Genomic DNA, 20728 nt, shown 5'->3' on the forward strand with positions numbered 1-20728 from the left:
GCAGGGTAACATAGAAGTGAGAAAGAATAAAACATTCGCAATGTAGTCCAGGTGTGTCGAAGGAATGATGCGTTTTGGTAAGGATCATCAAGCAGGCTCGAAACCGGCCAAACTCTGCGTTCAACGGCATCCGCAATTACCAACTGTTAACTGTTAGCTCGTTGTTATGCAAGTCTTCGTGTTATTATCGAATGACACTCAATATACGGGATCAAACATCCGCGTGGTGAAAGAAACAACGGTGGATTTAATCCAGCGCGCGTCGTCGCGCGTTTTTTTTCACGGGTGAGAAACAAAACCCAGAGAAAGGACAGAAGAAGGAAGAGAGAGATGTGAGAACAAAAAGCAACGCGGTGGCCGCGGCCGTGTTAGGAGAGTTATATCGTTTTACCCGCGGTGACACCAAGAATCAAGAGTATAGATTATCCCACAGAAACCAACCAAAAAGGAGGATAAGATAAAAAACGGCCTGCGCGTACACAAAACTGGCATTCATTCTCGCGGTGCATAAATGGAAAAAAGATCAACGTTCGAGAGCAAAATAACACGTGTCCTCGTATACCCCTCTGTTCCTACCCCTCGCGCGAAAAAGCGAGGAGGAGGAAGAGGGAGGGACGGTTGAAGTTTTTTTTTTCTTAAATGGATGAATAGATACTTACATTGTAATTAGTATTGGGATTGGAATGGTCAGTAGAGGGCCCTGCCCTTCGAGTTAGAGCTCCCGCGTGTCCCACAACACACAACATAATCCTGAATTAGTCACGCTGACAACCGTATAATTGACGCTTAATAGAGAATCACACGTGAAACAGAGACATTGCGTGGTATCCTACGATCCGACCGATCGTAACGTAAAGCGTGACCGTACAAGCCATATTTCTTTTTTTTTTCTTTTTGTAATTCTATGTACAAATCCGATCTCGACTCTAGTACGCTATTCGCGATTTTCACGTCTCTTCTTGCACGTGGATGGGAAGTGGGTATGAGCGCTCTTGCACATTATATGCAACCCGTGTATTCCGGAATACTTCGTATTCCGCGAGACGTAGTCGATATCCGAGAAGCGCGTCTAAAATCAGGGAGAAAACGGAGAAGAACCACTGTACGCAACTCGCGAGAGAAGCTGTTTCGTTGTCGGAGAGAAATACAAAGAATATGTTTTTTTTAGGGAAACAGAGAAGCTGCTGCTTATAATTTTGTACAGTAATGAATTGGGTGTGCTCTGCGCGCGAGTCGTTGGATCGCAAAGATTCCTTTGATATCGTCCCCGACCTGAGTCTGATGGGAGATGCGAGTAAAGAGATAGAGCGTGACCTGGAGAGCGATATTTCCGGACCGTTGCTAGACTAGTGGTAACTTTCTCTCTCTTTCTCTCTCTCTCTTTCTTTTTAAAGTTTCTTTTACCAGAGTACAGAAGAGTACACACACGACGACTTCAAATCGAATTGAAGTGGTCTCCTCTAAGGGTTAAAATTTCTGCTAAAGTCGAACTCGGTTACTCCACCCGGTTCTTGCCTACGGCATCGTATATACAATACACGCAAGGCCAATCTTTTTGCACGAACTCTCGTAGACGATAATTTTGTCTGTGCACATAAAAAGAAAACAGAGAAAGAATACAAAAAAATAAAATACCGTCAAGATCTATTTACCAATTGCTAAAGTTCATAAACGAAAAGTGAGAATGCAACCTAAAGGAACGGAACAACAAGATTGATACGTATAGTCAACAAAATGCACTTTTCGGCTATCACGGACAATTAACAAGACATTGACACAAAGCATAAGCCGCCGCCCCCTGTGCAAACCCTCAAACTGAAACATGTATTATGTAAGTGACGCGCGGTGTTCAGTTGATTCGGCATAATCCGCAAGTATAGAAGTATCGAGCGAGCTCATACCGTATCGTTACTGTCGTTGCCACTAGTCTGTTTCCAAGTCTAGGCAAGGTATAAATAATTATAAATCGAATCACATGTTTGCGGGTAAACACAGTATACCATACGCGCTACGTACCTATTTTGCGACGTATGCTTTAGAATAATCGATGATAATTGTACACATTATATAGAAACGTTTCGACCCAATCACAAAAAAAAGCATTACTCCTCGGACAGTCCGATAACACGGAGAAAGAAAAGCATTCTCATTTGCTACTGAACGAAATGATAATCATTCTCAAGATCCTGATTGATCATTATACGTTAACGATGTTGTACGTCACATCGCTCACAAGACTCACGCCTCGACGAAACATATATAGATATATATATAAACGTATTTCGTAGAAAGTGGAAAGAGTTGCGGAGAATGATGCATGCGCGCACTTGCTCAGCCGTCGCGCGTAACTGGATCCAGATCCAAGCAAGGAGCGTGAACAAGCATAGACGAACAAACTTGCTTCAATAACGTTGACGTAACTGGCCCGAATTTACATCATCAGTATCATCACATACGTTTCATCTCTCGATAGTGTATCAAAGGAAAAGCGATCACTATACTCGTCCACGTCTGTAAACATTCGCTCGCGATCGTTCGTCTTCGCCAGCTTGGATCCTTTAGATTCGCACGAGCATATCTCCCGTCAAACTATGAGACTTCTAGTTAACTTCGACGTCAAATTTTCATCGATAGCACTAATTTTATTTTCTTCCCACACTGCATCAATTCGCGTTTTGAATATCTCATGGATATCTTTGTATTTGTCGAAAGATACGAAGCATACGCGAGTGCACGCATAGAAGACCGACGTAGAAGACATAGGTACATAGACGAACGGACGTATGAATCTGACCTCCTCACTAGTTGACTTGTCCTGTCGTTGACCCGGCGAAGAAGTCAGGAGATCCGGTAAGACCGAGCTGGGCCGTGAACCCGGAGACGAATCTGATCTCTGGAAATCACCTCCGCCTCTTGAACGGTCACCCTCGCGATTCTGCAAATCAGTGAATGTACGTTTAAAAAAAAAGTGGCCAGCCGAAACAGCGAATAAAAGAGTGGAGGCAGAAAAGAGACTTGATCGAAATCTGAATTTTTATTTTAATGATTATTTTTTCCGCATAAAATTCCCTCTTTTCTCTCTCTAATTCTGATCGTTTCTCATTCTCGTACGCAGAAACTGATAGGAGATTATCTTCTTCGATAGGTCATTATCAATTCAGATCTCGATGCAGTACAGACAGATTAAGGTAAGGAGCGAATTACGCTAATTAGAGAGGTAGAACAATTACATCGAATGTTAATATCGAGAGACAGGAATCAGGAAATGATAATCAATGATAAAATAACGGTTAGCGAATATGAAGAACAGTAAAATAATATGCAGATTACGTCACGGGAAAGCAAAACGACAAGCAGAGACGATAAAAGAACAGAAAAAAGATAGAGATTGCAAAGAACGCGAAAAAAGCTATGAAAGAACAGATAAAGAAAAACAATATGAAGTGAAATTACAAAAATAACGGAATAACGTCGAAGAACTTGTTTCGAAGATGCATCTAAAAAAGAGATTACGAGTTATTGATTTCTTCTCACGGATACGCAACAAGTTGTATAACTTAGGTGTTATTTGATCAATACGTATAGTGCAGAATACGTAAGAAGAAAACGCAATCATGCAAAAACTGTCGATTAGATGATATCGATCGTATCCAGTTGCTTCTTAAACTTATCTCATTAAATGTACCGTTATTAATTAACAAATTTAACATTTACCGAATGTTCTACAATTTGTCTTATTATGACGATTTACAAGGGATATTTCAACAATCATTATCCTAGAACGTTATGCTAATTTCAATAGAAATATAAATGCATAATCTCGACAGGACGTATGTACAATGAATCACAATCGCTAACACAAAAACTCGGCACAATGATAAGCAAAAAATAAAAGAAATAGACTAGTGACATATGATGAGTAATATGTTATCGTCTGCTGTGCTTCTATCATAGCAAACTAGGCTTATGCTAATTAAGCTAATAAACTGGGTGCAAATATCGCTTTCATTTCGAACATCGTGCGACGTTAACAGAACAGTCGCACTTTATTTCGCGAGTTCTCGGCTAACGGACGTGAGATAAGGACTACCTGAAATTCGGTCCGCGATTCTCAGGGGTTTCCTCTCCGACGTGCGTTAGCCTCGACGAAATTTCGGCGATCGGACCAGACACAAGAACGCTAGCGCGCGTCATGCCGGAAGAACACATAATAGAGGACAAAATGAAGCATGCTTAGCACGTGCTGCAACACAAACGAAGGCACGAGATACGGTCGCTGTTTCGACGCGCGCAGATCTCAACGAGGCACAACACATTCGTACATGTCGCAAGCGTCATGCAAGACGATGCTCGTGATAACAGGCACAGCCTCGTACGTCGTTTACAAAGTGATCCATCATCTACATATTTTCCTGTTCCTCGACTTCTCTCTGAGACCGTTCTCTGTCGACTTCCTCTTCTCCCAGTACCTTCAATCTTTGTAATCTCAACTCGTCTCTTTCTTTTTTCTTTCTTTCCTCACTTCTTTTCTTGCTCACAGGATCACATGCATTAGAAATTGCATTATAACACAAAAACGCACTCATACACGCCAGGCCGGACCGTTGATCATTATTATAAGGTCTCTCGAGCTTTCCTTCTCTTCTTCCCAATCTCGCTTTCTTTCTTTCTGTTCTCTCTCTCTTTCTCTCTCTCTCATTCTCTACTTCTTTCATTCCTGGGATGCAAAGATTTGGCTCGAGTAACAGGATTTCCGAGAGACTGAGACTCAAAGAACACGATAGCAATTATTGCAATGTTAATGTGTTTAGTAACATTTTAGTAACTCACATGTTAAATGTATGAAAGGTCAATATTTCGTCGTATCTCAAGAAACTGGCTCTGTTAATATGACTATTTTAGTTATCGTTAAAAATTCAGTAAACAGATTCTTGTTAGTAAAAATCGCAAACCTCAATAAGAAGATTAGAAGAGAAGAATTTAATTAAAACGAAGGATCCTCGATTATATAAAATCGGTTAAAATTCTTTCGCTCGGTTGTACGCGTATCAATGTCGCTAATATTCTGACGAAAAAAAGATTTCAATAGGAATGCTCCGATAAAAAAATTTTGTCGACGGGATTCTCATTCGAACGCCGCACTTTCGATTACTTCCATAGATTTATTAACAGAAATCAAAGTAGACCCGTTACGAGAGATCACATTGAAACACGTTAACGTAATCGGAGAAACGTCTTCGTGATTCGTCATCGCGAATTTTCAGCAGTATCATTTATTTTTTAATTTTTTTGCCGAATCCCGCGGCGTGTCGTTGCGTCGCCGTCGATGGTAACGACGTTGTCGAGTATCCCGAAGAAATTCCATGCGGTTAATCCTCAGTTCAGTCCCAGATCTCGTATTTTCGTCGCCGTAGAAAGTCTGGTAGAAGTCTGACGCTTTTCCACATAGTATAGGCACGCATCACTCAGACAGTAAAGGACGAGGCTCGTTTAACCAGGGACAGGGACACAGCGATGAATGGAAAACAGAGGAGTATGAATTACCGAGTAGCAATTAATAATCCGACATCTCTTCCGTGTTGGCCGTATCCCTCATTAGTGAATATATTCACGCGAAATCCCACAACCGTATTGACAGACATTTCAAATAAAGCATCAGAAGTTTACAGATAGCAACGTCACGCGCGACGATTAATGTAACCCAGGTAAATCGAGAAGAAAATAACGCGCGTTAACGCTACTCAGCAAATACACTTGCAAAAAGCCTCTTGAAGAGCGAAGGGAAGAGTGAATAAGATATTGTATCTCAGCAGCACCTCCTAGCGAGAATCTCCCATGTCCTTAGTAACAAGTAGGAACTAGTATTAGTGGTACTAACAGTAGTAGCAGTAGTAGTAGTAATGGTAGAAGTATAATAGGAGTAGTGATGGTAGTAATAATTAGTTAGTAATAGCGAAATATTAGGGGTGATCAAGATTGCGACGTATTAACGATATTCTAACGTTACGCTTAAAAGATCCCATGTCGCTTTTTCGCATGAAAATAATGGAGGAATCTAATCAAAGATTACGTGAGAGATGATATTAATACCGCTAATATAGTACTGATAGCACTAGTAATTAATAATGTATCTTGCTGCTACTTATTTGACAAATCGTGAAAAATGAATGACACAAGGAAAGAAAATGCGCCTAAAAGTCGAGCGTAGCTGACTAGCTTTCTATGTGATCGTTATGCCGCTGGATGTCGAAAACTCAGTCACGATTGTCTCAAGAGGAAACGTGAAGAGTCGAAGTGTCCACGAGCGTCCACAGGATACAAACGAGTTGATTAGTTAACAAAGTATTCATGATATTTACAAGTGGATTACAGAAATTGACAATGAACGATATACAATATACATGAATAAATGAATAACTCGACAGACACTTCGAAGATACGTTCTGGGGATGGGCGAAGGATCGGGGAAGATAACAGGCAAAAAAAGTGTCAACATAAGGTAGTAAGAAGAAGGGTCTCTTTCAGGCAAGCACACAGGCAGGACTCGCGAAGGGCTCGCGAAAGTTTCTCGCAACTCGGGCTGGCGACTCGCAGGCGATTCGCCTAGGGGGACTGACCTGGGTGACAATGGGGCTGTACTCGCTGGCCGTCGTACTGGCCGTGGACTTAATCGTTCCCGCATCGTCGACTACGGCAGATGCCGTAGCGTCCGAAGGTCTACAACTGCGTCTTCTTGCGTTCTCGTCTTTATCGCGTCCGAAATCGTATCTCCTCGCCTCATGCCTACTACCGAAGACGATTTCGCTCTCGGTCTTTTCTCTCCTGGGCCTCTGGGGCCCCTCGCGGCACAACGAGAAGTCCGTTAGGACCGGCTCACCGGAGCTGAGGGCACTGCCTTTCTTACCAACAATACCGGCGACGGTTATCTCGCTTCCGCGTCGATTACCGCTAGCGAATATGCTAGATCTCGAGGAGTCCGACGACTTCTGCAGGTACGCCGAGTGTCTCGCCGACGGGAAGAAGTCCGAATTCTCGCGGCGGAAGGCACGCGCGAAGGCGCTCGACGCATTGCCCAGCTTCGAATCGCTCTCTTGCCGCCTGTGAATCGGTTTCAATTGCTGTTGCTTTTGATGATGCTGTTGCTCGTGTTTCCTTCGGGCTAACTGCTCCTGTCGCTTGAGCGTTCTTTCGCTAGACGAAGAAGAGCGATCCTCGTTGGATCCGGACTTGCTCGCTTGACCGGCCGCTTCTTGCTGATGCTCCTGTTTCATTTTATCCAATTTTTCGTTAAAACCCTGAAAGAAGCGGGTGAAATCCCACTCCTTCAGGAGGAGCTGCTCATCTATCTCTGAACGCCGGTTGCCGCTAGCCGTTGCACGATCGTCTGACATCTGACTAAGTTTCTAGAGTGTGCGTACGATGGCGAAGGTAATGGTACGGTGACAGAGAAAAAAAACAAGAAAAAGAAATGCGTGCGATAACAACGTGAAACGATGATTGTCGATGATGGTAATGGCGGTGTAGTGGAATGATATAATGTAATGAGGAACGACTATCTTTGCGGCGGTAATAAAGCTATCGTTAAGTTGGAGAAGTAAAATTTTAAGATTAATTTCAACATCAAGTACGAGATTGTAACAAAAATAGAAAGGGAAGGTGTAACGGCGCACGCCAATCTGCTGCAGCTTCACCGCAGCAACGTATAGTCAGCCTATAGCAACGTATTGTGATCGTCGTTCGTATATGATTGTGCATGGTGTATATCGTACGACAGCGGCAAAAGTACAGACACAAGGCAGTGCGCCATGGTGCTCGCTTGGAATATACAAAGTCCAGTCTTGACGAATACGTGGAGCGAAACAATGAAGGGGAGCGGATAATGTCACTGATTTAGTCCCGATTATCAGTTAATATACGTACATATTTACAAAAAAATGATAAAAAGAAAGATGAATATGCGCCGCAATCGCACGTGTTTCCTTCCCTTTCCGTCCGTGCTCGAATCCGATCCATGCTCACGTCAACAAAGACTTCGGACGAATAATATATCATTTAAGTTTTGATGTATTGACCTTTGTGAACAACTAAGTTAGACGGAAAAGAAAAACACGTCGACTGCTTGGCGCGAACTACTAAAACACGATTACAAAAGATTTGTACGTTACATACCAACGGTATATACGAAAACTTCAAGTTATACCGAAATGAAATATATGTAATACGGAAGAGAAGAGGTCTACGAACGTATATTTCAACTTGCATTGCAATCTTGAAAGGAGAGGTACTTACTCGTTTCATGACTAGCGTACGATCTCCCGATTCTTCCTCATCGGGGGTTGGTGGGAGCGGGCGATTCGGTGCTCCTCCTATAAAGAATTAGACAAAGGCAGGGTGTTAAATCACAGCGCGTGGCGTCATTAATAATGCTCCTGGAAAGTGGCCTTCGTACCTTTCGGCTTATCCTCGTGATGGGAGTTTTGAGCATTGTGCGAAGACGACGATGACGAATCCGACGACGGTCTGAAAGGAGAAAATTCGGGACTGCAACGGCGGAAATAGAGATTGCAGCGGAACGACGTGACGGCGGATGAAGCACACGTAATGCGTTGCCGGTGTTGCGAGGTAAGGCGACCAAGACGACCATATGACGCGAAATGTCGAAGCGTGGGATAGGCATGATGGAAGATGAAACGAAATGACATTAGTAAGTATTAATACAACTACAGCCACTTCTTACTATATTTGTAGAAGCGTTAAAGAAATGGCTTTGCATAGTGTTGCATTATATGTATTATTATATATTATTATTGTTTCTTACTATGGAAATAATTCACGATACAAATAAAATATATTATAACTGCATTTTTAGATAGAAAGTGTTTTGTGATCAGTTTTTTGTCCGAAACTGACAAAAGATCGCACAAAAATATAGCGACCTTAAAAAAATTTTTTTATCTATGTATATACATAGATAAAATTCTGAACTTCTACGATTTTATTTTCAGAAGAAACCTATTGTGCGAATAATCTGCAGTTATAATATTTTTCATCAGTGCCGTTGAATCAATGCGTTAATATTAATTAATAATTAATAATAGCATATGTTTTTATGGCAACGAATGATAATAATGAAACCTTGATATAGCGAGTATTATTTCAATGTTATCAAATATTCCCAAATAAAATTATGGAATACTTTACGAAGCGACAAAGTCCTTTACTTACAGCGGCTTGGGCGGATCGCTGGCCAGCAAAGTGCCGTCGTTTCTCAAGTTGTTCCCACCAGCGTCCTCGAGATCGTCGTCGCTGTCACTCTCAATCGATAGGGCCTAGAACGACAAGATAATATATCGTCTTTAGATCACTTCGCATTCATCCTGTGTGATTTCTGTATCGTGTACTTTCTTTTTACCTCGAATTAGACGCAAGGCGATGTTTATGTGTCTCACGCAATAAGAAGACAAAGAAAACGAAAGGGATAATGTAACAACGAGGGGAACAGGGATGCAGGCATAAGTAAATTTTGCTGCTGAAATATCAATCGTGGTCGCACGCGGCCCCAATCGCTTACTTGATCGAGAATACTGGAAGATTGCGGCATCTGTTTGTTGTTCTGATCGTTACCACCTGCAGGCTGCACCGAATTCGATGTAGACGAGGCTGCAGGGCCCTTATGTTGCCTGTTTGGCCTTGGCGGGGCCTCGGGGCCCTGTGACACACCAAGCTCGATGAGTTGAGCAGCCAGTATCTCCATGTCCTACCACCCACACGCATACACGCACAACCCCGTTAGTCACTGTTCCGAGACCTCTGAGAATCTTTTGCTAGAAGCCACCACCGGATAGCCAACAGGGCAGCCAAACAAGGCAGAAAGGCAAGGAGAAAAACGTCGAGGGGAGCGTAATGTTGTGCGCTTAAGCGAAACTACTGACGCTCAAATAAAATTTAACTATAGGTTGATTCCGAAATGGCCAATTTTAAAAGTATACTCTATTTGCTTTGAAGAAATGGATAATGTAAACATCAGTCCGTACGAATGCTTCCGGTCCAAGTTATAAATAATCTTTCATCGCGACAAAGTTTTATAAAAACGCAAATTAATAGGAACGTAATATTAAATTACACGTCCTTAATCCTCCTCATGAATTGTTGAAGTCGTGAAAAAGTTATCGGTGTTCATAACAATTATCTTGAGTCTCCACAAACATTTCTAAACAAATTGATAATTTATTCAATAATTATGTTGTGCTATCTAATAATATCAATGTACGATAACAAGTCAACTTGTACGTCTCAACTAATTAAAATGTTTTCATAGAAGATGTCGACTTTGTCGCAAGAAAGAAAATGTTTATAGCTAAAAAAAAAAGACATTGCCGGAATCATGTTTATATAATCTTTTTTATTCTTAAGGCAAATGATCTATGCTTCTAAACTGTTCCTATTTCAGAATCGCCTTTTATAATGCTAATATGCCGACTCAAACGCAACACGTTTAATGAAACATTAGCTCAGATATGTTAGACTATAGTTAGTAGGAATTGAAACAGAATATGACATTTTGAATTAATGTTTTAACTTTTGTTCAGTACAATTAACTACAATTTGTCATCCAAAAGACAAGAAATATTTGTTTTAACAGATATTTTTAACAGCTATATAAAATGTAAAAAGTAAAAATATGTTCTTTTATTTAAAAAATCTTTGATTTTGAAAAGTATAAAAATAATAGTATTACATAAATTGTTTCCCACATCACACATATTTGTTCTCTCAAATTAAACAAATTAATTGAAATCTTATGAAGGATTATTCAGGTATTCTATTTCTGGTGGCCCAGCCTGCGTATTGATTGTCATAAATGTGGAACAAATCGATTATTTTTAATATACACAATTAATTATAAATATTACGTTTATATTTTAATGACACGATAATAGAATTAATGATATTATATCTCGAAACACCAACAAACGTGTTGTGTATATAGATTCGAACATGTACAATCTAACAAAGAAAGTCCACTTAGATGATTAGAATAAAAGCTTAATATGGAACAAGGCAAGTGTTCAAGCGAAGAAATATTAAGAAAACATGTATTTGTTATTATAAAACAGACAAATTTAAGAATGAATCAGTGCATTCCAAAACACATTCTCTTATCGATTTATGTTCTATAGATATTTGATATTAATAAATAATTAAAGGTGTTAATAAATCCTATATTTATTTATTTACTTAAATGACTTAAAAGAATTAACTTTATATGATAAATATTACATTATAGCTCACTTCTATCACATGTTAAGTGCAGCTTTTGCTTTTATTGCAACTTCTTTAGCTGGTTTAATTTTCCTAATCTTTACTTTATAAAAATATTCAAAGAAACGAACAATCATTATTCTTCACAAAATTGTCGACAGAATGCTTAAGAACATATCCTGGTATAAATAAATCATAGTAAAAACCAACATAATATTTGCACTGATCGTCATTATTAAATCATCCGTGTTACGCAAGCGTTTACAGAGAAGCAATTTGTCAATATACATATAAGAGACAGAGAGAGATAAAGTGTGCGTGTCGTCTTACCTCTGGCTTCTTCGGCGGCAGCTACGGTAGGTGTGAACATAGAAAAGAAACAAAAACCGAATACATTCCAAGTTCGAGTGCTAGGAGCCTCTGTGTACGTGTGTATATGTAGTAGAACGCATCAGCGTGTACGTCAATGACGCAATAGCGACGTAGAACGCGTGCAATGGATATGATAAAAATATATATAATATATCGCAAGTATATAGAGAAAGAGAAATACATACAAAGTGAACTATGCGTTAAATAGATATAATATATACTTGGATCGATAAATACAAAAGTTTAAAGGCAAAACTGCAAAGAAAAGGGAACGACAGCGTACGCCTTACTACAGATCTGGTCATCTATACTTTTTGTTTATGTCTATTTATGATTGTCCTTATTAGCAGAGTGTCGTGGAAGGAAGGAGAACATTTGGTTTTGATGGATAATTAGAAAAGATTGGAAAGGATATGAAAAGTACCAAGTCTCAATTTACAAAGACTCACCATAGGTTTGAAGACACTGTTCCTTTGAGGGGCGGACTGCCCGCCGGCTCCTCCTCCAGCAGGTGTCTGATGATTAGAAGGCGGCGTAGATACTTTGTGCGGTTGTCGAGGATCATCTCTAGGTGTCGGAGGTAATGGACGAGACGGTGGTTGTGGATCGGGCACCACTATAGTTATATATCGACATTAGTAACTTGAAAAAGATCGGCTATAATATTAATCTTTTTATAAATCATTAAGCATACCTATGAGTCTATGCGGTATAGCGGGTCTCGCGGGTGGTCCAGGTTCCGGCACCTCTCTTTGAGATCTGCTTCCTGGTTTTTCTTTAGCGGCAGGCGCTTGCGGAGGTACGTCCTGCGTTAAAGTCCTGCCTTCCTGAATCTGTTGGAAATTGCGGCGCAACGTATCACCTCCAGGTGCTTGAACTATGGATGATGGTTCGCCCGCCAATGCCGGTTCGTCTTCCTCGTTTTCACTACCGCTGTACCGATAATCGTCTCTTTCTGTAATGAACGACAGATGTGCGTAATAATAATGCAACGAACATGAAATAAGTTTCTAGGAAATAACTTTCATTTTCGCACCTTTCTCCTGTTTGCGCTTTTTACAGCGGTCAATGTGATCCTTAAGCTGTATTCTGACTTGCCTTTCCGTAGGTTGGTCCCGTATAAACGGATGTTTAAGAAGCTGTTCCGTATAAGGTCTTTGATGATAATCTTTCACCAGCACAGTTTCGATAAATCCGTGAAACTTTTTGGCCCACTTTTTCGACTTGAGCCGTGGCGGTGGATTACGAGGAATCAAGAACAAAGCCTGTTAGATAAAAAACAATATAATGATATATAATTTTCAAACACAAGAATATTATACGTTATGAAAAGTACGTATTAATCGTCAAAATTGCTGAGAAAGACTCACTCTCATAGGATGTAGATCGCAGAGCGGAGGTTGTGATTCAGCCATTTCTAGAGCGGTAATTCCGAGCGACCAAAGGTCACTTCTATTGTCGTAAGTAGCGTCTGGATTCTCGTCACATGCAATAACTTCTGGGGCCATCCAGTAAGGTGTCCCGATGAACGTGTTTCTTCTACCTATCGTCCTGTCCAATTGTGCGCTAACGCCGAAATCAACTGAAGATATCACACAGGATAATTAATGCACAAAAGTAAAACATGTCAAAATAATAGATACGTATTAATTTGATGCAAAAATTTCTCTTATAAAATTTCACTTCAAATAAATTATCAATGTGTTATTTCTTTGGAAAGAAGATCAGTCGATTTCTTCCTTAAAAAAGTACAGTGAAGCCAATAATTTATCTTGATTGATAGAAATTATTTTAAAACTACGTAATATTTTGTTTGACGAGTACACCTAGTCTTTTGCATCAATTTAATAACTGATATCTAAATTGATCTTACCAAGTTTGACTTCCGCGTTATCAGTCAACAAAACATTTTGTCCCTTAATATCCCTGTGGATAACTTTATTGCTATGAAGATAACTAAGTCCCCTCAGAATTTCTCGCGATATATAAGCTATCCACTCCTCCTTCAAGCTCTGGCCCTTAGTTGACTTGACGAGATCCGTGACGGAGCCAGCTCCGCAATATTCCATAACCAGCCATAATTGATCGTCTTTGCCGGGTGATGACTTCTTTACGAAGGCACCGTAATACGTAGCTATGTTCCTATGATTCGAGTACTATGAGGCAAAAAAAAAAGAAAGAATTCGTTTGAATTAATACACACCTTGCCAACAACCCAGCACTTTAAAATAGCTATTCAAAGTAAGAAAGTAATTAAATCACTCACCCGCTTGAGTACATTTATTTCCAACTTGATCTCTTCCTCTTCATCCTGTAACGAGACGAACAGTTTACTAAAGGGCACAATTTATCGAATATTTCTTCTAATTTCTTATACTGCACAAGTTAAGAAGTAAACAGTTACATATTATTTGTATAAAATCATCGTTTTACGTATATTTTGAAACTCGTATAAGGATAATGTGTGAAATTGTACGATAGTAAAACTTGGTTCAATACATATCCTATTATAAAATTCTATAAGTAGGTTATTGTCAGAAAGTCACGTCTAATTAGCCTCTCTACGGTCTTTCTTATATTAATACGATTATTAAGAAGGCATAAATTCTAGCTGCGTACATGGTAATCGTGCGAAAATAAATACAATTGCTAGAACAAACAAATTAGACATTTCACTACATGTAAAATGTGAAAATTCTTTTTTGTGTAGAAAAGCAATCTAGTGTACGTTAAGTAGGTAAGTAGAGTCAAGCCTTTACTCGCGCGTTACATGAGAGAGAAGAAAAGAGGGCACTCGCAAGAAACGATACAAAGAGAGAGGAGAAAGGAAGACGGAGAAATAGAGAGAAAGAGATAGAGAAATATGCGCAATCATAATCGCTGAATTCCGAGGCATCTTCCGCTGATTTGGTCAATCCATCGTGAGAAGAAACGGTTAAGTGCAGCGTAACGGTAATATTAATGCCACGATTTCTGTTTTAGATATAAATAGAAAAATAAGAGGAGAATCTGTTTACCGGGAATATTCCATTAGATAAGTATCACGAGTGATTCATATCTGTGTAACTGTAAAATCGTCTCTTTATGAGCTAAATGTAACGATGATGATACGAAGATTATACACAAAGGAAAAGCACTGTGCGCACACGTGCGAATAACTTATTTCTTAGTAGGTATCTTCCAATAAGACAAAATACAAATATATTCATTAAGATGTTAGCATTAGAAACCAGCGACCGTGGTCAAAAACATCGGTCAAAAATCGAATCAAACTTTCGCAATCATCTAATAAATCGAAGGAGACGCGTACGTTATAAAATCATACGTCTTTCCATCCAGTGACATTACTCATTCTAGATTCTGGTCGTCGAGTATAAAACCGTATCGCTCGCGGCTTCGTAGAAACGGTCTTCTTTGTCTTTCGTCGGCGTTGACGATACGCGGTAATGAATTTAGAATCGCCTCGTATGTCGCGTTCTCTCGCCGATAAAAACTTATCTATCTGCGGTCGCGGGACGTGCCGACAGGCGGCTATGTCTATTTTTCTTTCGTGTATAGAGGAAGTCATCTTTTTTCAAGTGGCTGTAGTGTGCTCTCTCGCCCTACGTAAAGTCGACCTGAATAACGACGCGCGTTATGTCTCACAAAACCTTCCGAGATGATCATTGTGACTGCAATTCATGCCTTGAGGTAAAAGCAACAGCACCCGTATCGTCGAACTCTCAAAGTAGGGAGGTAATTAAACCGCAGCATCGCCGCTGCAACCGAATACTTGCCTCCGTGACGTCCATGACCTTGATGGCCGCCAGCTGACCGGTCTTGGTGTGCCGACCCTGCGGAGCAGAAAAGCGCATTGTCATTATATCGCCCCGTTAAACGCATAAACACCCGCATCGAGATAATAACGGAGTTATTATCGCGCGTGTACCAAAACTTATCTGCCAACGTTATCTCCCGAGGCCGACTATCGGCTTTAAAGTTATCGTCTTACAATATACGTCCCTCGTGTAAATCGAGCTCGCGGCTACCCACTGTCGTCGTTTACCCTTTTAAAACAACCGTCGGACCGTTCCACTGTGGCGTGGCAAAATATTAAACGGATTATTAAAAGAAAATGACGCAATTACACGTAGCTACAGTGTCGGCGAAACGAAACGCTGGACCTCCCCTGTTGAAAAAAAATCCTCATTTTTTTCTCCGAGTCACCGAGAGATAAATGGACCGAGAGCGATGTACGCGGCGGAAAAAGCGTCGTTACCGCACGCTTTATACGCTCAGCCTTTTTCCAACTATAAAACCGCGTGCGGCAGACGTTGTTATGGATATACATCCCGCCGCCGTCGTCGTCGTCTCGACCGTCTCCGTCTCCTCTGAAAACAGAATCGGCTGCAGTTCTCGCGTCTCTTTCGCTCCTCGGCGAAAAGAGCAAGGTCCCGCTCTCGCTCTCTGCCTATGGAATCTCCACCTACGTGTGGACGTCACTTGTCCCGTACGAAACGGAGAGTTTCTGATGCGAGACGAGAGACGCTTAAAGCGCGCGACGCTTATGTAAACGTAATGCAAATATTAAATATATCGTGGATTATATAAAACATGGATGCTCGGACAACATTCTACGTAACTGGCAGTTACGTGGAATGTTCGCGGAAAAAATGATTCTACCTAAAAAAGCATTTCTCGATAAGGGAAAATAACGTTTCTTCAATTATATCGTTGCGTCAGCGACGACGAAATCGAAGCCGCGGATACACCTGGAGCCTCCTCGCCGAGTGGCACGAATCGATTGCCCGGAAATGACGTATGAATTATAAAAAGCGTTCAATCGAGCCACCCACATGGCGAGGGACGGATCTTCGAGCCGTCGAGTAATTCTTCCTCTTCGATTAAGTCGGTAATAAGTCATAATTATCGGGCCGCGTCAGAGGCGAATTAAAATTATTGACCGTCGAGAGGAAAGAAATACGTTTGACGTCATTTTTACATAAGTTAACGCAACGTTTTGTATATTCTCAAGTCTTAGAATTGACCCTAATGTGTCATCGAGAAATATAAGGTTTTATCTTTTCTTTGAAGAGCGTTATCGCACAATGCATGATAAATTCAATCTTTCCAGACTTCTATCAGATTTTCATGCGCGCTTTTTCCTAATAAATTTCGCTGCGTAAGTATGTTTGCGTACAATTCAATTTCATTTCGTTCCTTCCTCACATTAACTTTTACATTTTGCGTCGCGGGATTTGCTTCCCATTAACGAAAGTGCGTGTTGGCCCAATTGAGAGCAGTACCGTTTCCAACTTAAAAAGCCGATTTCATCTTTCGCTAGATTAGTAACGCGAATGATTCAATTAGATTCTAATCCGTCTTGTTTCTCGAAAATTAATACGTGACGCCGCGGCGGCAACGAAAGCAGATTGATCGAATCAGAGTTCTTTTAAATATTACAATTTCGTTAAACATAGGACAATACGATTCGGAAGATTACAAAGATAGCATGCCGTTGATCGTCGCGCAGAAGTTTTCACGCACACCCGTGCGTGTTCGGCTGATTCTGTGCCGTCATCGGCAGCGGGTCATCGTCCTCTTCCTTCCCCCCGCTCACCCCCCGTCCACTCCGCGTGGCACGAAAGTAAAGCGTTTAAAGAGCACGAGTGCCACGTACACACGAGGTGGAGGAGAGCCCCGTTGCGACGCGCGCGCACACGATAGAAACGCATCTCTTCCCGTTCTCGATGAAAGCACGCGAAATTCGCGCGCGTGCAAATCTCCTCCGTCCGTCCGGACCGTGCGCCAGCAACTCCGTGATGCACGGAGAATCTCTCCTGCGATTCCATTCATCGCGAGTAAGTGGGCCGATCGTTACGACGGAGGCGCGAACGAGCGCGTTATACACAAGCCGCATCTCGTCTGGGCGCGGACAGCGCGAAAATTAATTGTGCCACACGGAACAACTTTCATTTTAATGTCGGGGCCACGGGAGGGAGAGCTCACGTGAGTTGAGCTCCGCACTGCTTCTCCGGTAATATCTCTCTCTCTCCCGTCGTTTATCGCCTCCCTGCCATGTACAATGGAATGGAATGGAAATTGTTTCCCGCTCGCCGCTTATCCCAATTAATTAACGGCATAAAGGAGATAGAGAGCTTACGGGAACTCGTCTCTCCGGTTGACGTCCGGATGACTCAATGATTCTGAAATGCAACGTGTCGCATATACGTGAAACCTTGTTCGCTTCAACATTTTATTTTCGTGAAATATTTTATGATATATATATGCAATTAACAATCGTATACACAAATGTACAGACATTCCGTAGTAAAATGAACGATTCTCTGTTAAAATTTTAGCCTCGGTCCATGCGCATAATGTGTATTCTTATTTCTTGTAGCAGGAAGTTTTCTCAAATTCGGTTGTCGCGATGACTTTTCATTACGATATTGTCAATTCCATTGAAGTAAAAGCTCACTCTGTTCCAGTCACGTTAATGACGCACGTTATACGTCCTTCCGGTCGTGGGACTCTCGACCTCTCTCTGTCTCTCTCTTTCTCGTACAACCGTTTTTCACATCGAATATTCTCCCAAGGACGACCTCGCCAAGGAGAATTTTTTCAAAGTGAATCACCGTCTCGTTCTCTGTTACAGGTGAGGAAGGAGGTCCCCCCTCCCTTCTCTATGCGACTCGGCCACTGTACGTTTATCTTTCTACATTCAGCAGAATGAAGAATCTTCTGTGTCACCTGACATCGTGTACAATTCTCAGAAATATCTCTTATCATTCTCGTGATCTTTCTCGCGTTACTTAGCAGCAAAACAGAACAAGAGATTCCGAATTCGGAATGGCATCTGGCGTGAGAGGACGAGGGGGCGCAACAGCATCAAGTCTCCTCAATATTCCCATATGGCGCGACGCATTGGATCCGACAAGTGCAGGAACAACTTGCATTAAACGGAGAAAGGCGATTTCTTTATTTCCTGTAGGCATTCCTGCTATGTGACTCACGCCGCTTCTGAGCACACCAGTTCAATCGCTGGGTCCGTCTGTCGATACAGAGGGAAAATCATTATCTCTCTCTTTATTTCTTTCCTTTTTTTTTTTGTAACACAGCAACAAGAGAAACGCTCGTCGGGACGCTCTTAAAGCGAGAGGGACCGCTCATTTCTCGTCGTCCGCATAGGTGAAACGACAAGAGCGCGGGATATATCGCGAGAATGCAACGCCACGACGCTGCGTATCGCGTTAAACACGAAAGTTTCCCACGTGTGTAACGCAAGCATCGGCTTAGATTTCTACGCGACGGGACCGGTACTCGGATATGAGACTAGCGATAACGCGCCTGAACGGGAAACGCAGACGTTTGTGGTGTGATTGTACAGCGTAAGTCCTGACAGATAAGAGTTATGGATTACTAACGGCAAGCACACGATAGCTGAAGTACACACGAAAATTAGACACGCGAACCGTATGTGAAGTACAATTTCTGGAATGTATGTCGTTAAACGATACCTACTGAAAAGGCATTATGTATTCGATATATATGTATCTATTTTATTTTACATTGCGACATTAAAATGTAAGAAGTTCTCACAACTCCAGAGCAGTTCTAAATAAATAAAACGAAGAGATCAATAAAGTTATCTATCTATCTATCGGCAACGATAAAAAGTATCGCTACTTCGCTTTCGGACAGTCACAATCGTTATCCCCGATTCTATTTCAACAGCAATACCGCAAGAAACTATTGTGCAACTCTATAGTCGCAACGTAAGTTTATTGTCGCTGTTCGTTTGTTTGCTCGTGGTTCTTTTTTTCCCGATATATTCCGAGAGATTGTGAGAAAACTATTGAAAGCAATTAAGACTGTCATAATCGTGAAACGAGCGAAGCGTGTTTATTTATCAGAGCGTTAAATCGATTCGACGAATTTTATAATTATTAAATCAAAGATAATTTTCGAGCACGGAGGATGGTCTCAGGTGCGTGCGGTATCTTTTTCACGGAAACGTCGCACGTGCCGTGAACATCCTCTCTTTATCTTCTGTCGTTTTGACGTGTACGCGTTAATTTAAAATATCACAGAAAAGGTCGTCACGCCACCGTGAAATCGATAATTGGCGTACCCGGCCAAGTCAAACCGGTAAACAGTTGGAACAGTTATAGGATACAGTAAAAAAAACGTTGTTGAATAATCCTACGTTATAAAACTAAATACATGAGAAACCATATTAAAAATATCGGACAGCTGTTCAAGCACCGCGGACGGCGCAAACTGCAGGGGTTTGTAAACTCACTTTGTAAACTTGGCCATACGTTCCATTGCCGACCACTTCTATGAGTTCGAAGATCCCAGCGGGCTCCTGGAAACACAAACGATCGATTTAGTCCTCGAGATGTCTCCTTCTCGTCATTAAAGGAGAACAACGTGTCGTTCTAGTGAATCGCCAACGTTAATTTCTCCGATTATCGTCCGCGAGAGAGCGATTAACAATTTCCTAAACTTTCTGGAGGGGAATCGAATGAAATGAAATAAAATCAGAATGAAAAAAAAAAAGGGAATGATCATTTGGCGAGGTGAGGAGAGTAAAGAACGCATTTTCAGCTCGAACCTCGAACGAGACGGCCTGCGGATCGATATTAAATATAAATAGAAAACGTTGCTGCGAGCTTCCGGTTATACTAGGTTGTTTTTTTTTTTACAGCCGCTTTACGTTATCCCGCCTGCATTTAGAATAAAACAGGTACATAATTGGACGTTGAAGAGAAGAGGAGATAAAAGGGAAAAACGCAGCCGCGAGGAACGGACCTATTCTCGCGTGAACTTCGCCGCCTATTCCTCGACAACTCGATAAAATTTGATCTGCCACGAATGAAACAACGCTCCTAGAACAGAAATCTTTCTCAAGAAGATCCGAAACGAGACGAGGTGCCTGAAATTCGTCTCGGCGACGAAAATCCGACAGGAAAATACGACGGTCAGCCATCTTAAAAGCTGATACGTGACGTTAGATCGCACGCAGATGTATAGAAAAATACGGGGAAACAGAGCGCGGCGATCGCGCGAGCGGTAAACGAGAGTATATTCGGTGTAAACTGCAACCGAT

General features: G+C 41.4%; 1 protein-coding gene across 12 annotated transcripts in view; it reads right to left on the reverse strand.

The window, feature by feature from the left end:
• The window catches only part of Msn (serine/threonine-protein kinase msn), a 28397-nt gene that overhangs the window by 5568 nt on the left and 2101 nt on the right, over positions 1 to 20728 (reverse strand). For 2 of the 12 annotated variants that reach the window (XM_071772332.1, XM_071772305.1), the window contains exons 2-16: positions 19919 to 19984; positions 15411 to 15467; positions 13901 to 13945; positions 13508 to 13790; positions 13005 to 13216; positions 12671 to 12899; positions 12329 to 12589; positions 12084 to 12250; positions 11593 to 11613; positions 9572 to 9757; positions 9226 to 9329; positions 8450 to 8541; positions 8290 to 8366; positions 6618 to 7403; positions 2795 to 2935 (exon numbers count right to left, since the gene is read on the reverse strand). In XM_071772332.1, coding sequence (XP_071628433.1) covers positions 2795 to 2935; positions 6618 to 7403; positions 8290 to 8366; positions 8450 to 8541; positions 9226 to 9329; positions 9572 to 9757; positions 11593 to 11613; positions 12084 to 12250; positions 12329 to 12589; positions 12671 to 12899; positions 13005 to 13216; positions 13508 to 13790; positions 13901 to 13945; positions 15411 to 15467; positions 19919 to 19984 — 2727 coding nt within the window. The remainder of the gene's footprint in view (positions 1 to 2794; positions 2936 to 6617; positions 7404 to 8289; positions 8367 to 8449; positions 8542 to 9225; positions 9330 to 9571; positions 9758 to 11592; positions 11614 to 12083; positions 12251 to 12328; positions 12590 to 12670; positions 12900 to 13004; positions 13217 to 13507; positions 13791 to 13900; positions 13946 to 15410; positions 15468 to 19918; positions 19985 to 20728) is intronic. The other 10 variants (XM_071772340.1, XM_071772315.1, XM_071772352.1 and 7 more) reach the window with 10 other exon arrangements.

Source organism: Temnothorax longispinosus, chromosome 1 (assembly GCF_030848805.1).
Source record: "Temnothorax longispinosus isolate EJ_2023e chromosome 1, Tlon_JGU_v1, whole genome shotgun sequence".
Classification (NCBI taxonomy): domain Eukaryota; kingdom Metazoa; phylum Arthropoda; class Insecta; order Hymenoptera; family Formicidae; genus Temnothorax; species Temnothorax longispinosus.